General features: G+C 38.0%; 1 protein-coding gene across 4 annotated transcripts in view; it reads left to right on the top strand.

Moving 5' to 3' along the window:
• The window catches only part of LOC137423410 (uncharacterized), a 190,368-nt gene extending 189,171 nt beyond the window's left edge, over nucleotides 1-1,197 (top strand). For all 4 annotated transcript variants that reach the window (XR_013622858.1, XM_078774220.1, XM_078774222.1 and 1 more), the window contains one exon: nucleotides 613-1,197. Coding sequence is in view for 3 of the 4 variants with exons in the window: in XM_078774220.1 (XP_078630346.1) it covers nucleotides 613-682 (70 nt within the window). In the remaining variant the exon portion in view is untranslated. The remainder of the gene's footprint in view (nucleotides 1-612) is intronic.
• Nucleotides 1,198-1,438: the final 241 nt, after the last annotated feature.

Genomic DNA, 1,438 nt, shown 5'->3' with positions numbered 1-1,438 from the left:
ATCGCCTACAGGTCACAATTTTAAACTTGTCTTCACGAAACTTCACCACATGATAGTTTGTCATGAGGAAGAAGCCTTTTGATTTTGAGGTCAAATTTTTAAAATTGTCATTTTTCATCTGATTGACTTGAAAATTAAATAGCAATTGCATAGTGCCTCACTGAATTGGGAAACCAGCTCTTTTAAGGTCAAAGGTCAACTCGATGTCAAACTTCTAATATTAATTTTCATCTGATAAATCATCAATTTTAATCCGATTGACCCAAGCTTTGATTGAGATCAATTTTAATCTTAATGAAATGGAGAATTTGATGTATCCATGGCAACTTTTGATGGGGGGAGGGGTGGATTTTGCAAGTGTTGTGCTCTGCATAATGTCTTCTTGTTTCTTTTTTGTTTAAAAGAAATGTAAATCTCTTTTTTTTCTTTTTTTTAAAATCTGGGACACCCTGTGCAAACAGCTGTTTGATGGGGAAATTAATTAATCTCTTCAGTAAGTTTTGACGAATCGATCTTGATATTTTTCTAATGCTTGTGAAGCATTGTTTGTTGTTGTGCATCAGCACACATGCCTATTGTTTTGTCATATTTTTCCATTTCCTTTTCTCCCAGGCATTCATGTCCGCGTTCTCTGCGACGTTCCACACGCCATGCAGCATTTGGCCAAACCCCGACGAGATAGAAAAACTAACTCTTGCCATGGTTAATGCTTTGTGATGTGCTTGTTTGTTACTGCCATTTTGGAATTGCTGCACTCGGAACCCTTGAAAGCACACGTGGGTGGTCCTATTCGATAATCTGCATCCTGACCCATGCGGACAGTACCCTGCCAGAATAAAATGAACACCCCTGATGTTAAACCAATTTTATTTCAAATGGACTACATAAATTAATATCGGGTAGCATACAATGCTTGAACCCATGAAGGCATCAAATGGGTGATATTCTGTACAGCAGCCCGGTCCGGATTTTGTCAAATGTGAAGTATACTTTGTTGCAACTTGTACGTGTATTACTTTGTAGTCAGCATTTCCACATGGCTCATTTCCACAGCATTTCCATGAATGGTTTCTATATTGACTTTTATTGGGACGTTTTGGGTTAAATGTGCTGCTTTGTTGTTGTTGTTGTTGTTCATAAGTGAACTTATGGATTTTATAGTTCTTTGAAATAAACGGATTATCCATTTTACAATAATTATTTATTGCAGTTTGTAATTTTCAGACCACTTGCCCCCCTCCACATCTGAGCATTAATTATCTTTGTGTGATGTGTGGACATTTAACAGGCCATCCCCACTCGCCCCCCCTCACCTCAATTTTTCTTTCTAGATTTTATTCTGCTGATGAACAGAACTGGAAGGTACCCACAGCACCATTGTCACAAAGTATTCGTTCCAGGTTTTTTTCAGTTGTGTGAAAGGGCTGTGGTTTTGCAC

This window comes from Myxine glutinosa, chromosome 3 (assembly GCF_964187855.1).
Source record: "Myxine glutinosa chromosome 3, kmMyxGlut1.1, whole genome shotgun sequence".
NCBI classification, from domain to species: Eukaryota; Metazoa; Chordata; class Myxini; order Myxiniformes; family Myxinidae; genus Myxine; species Myxine glutinosa.
Note: the sequence above shows the minus strand (reverse complement) of the source record. Positions and strands in the feature narration are given on the sequence as shown.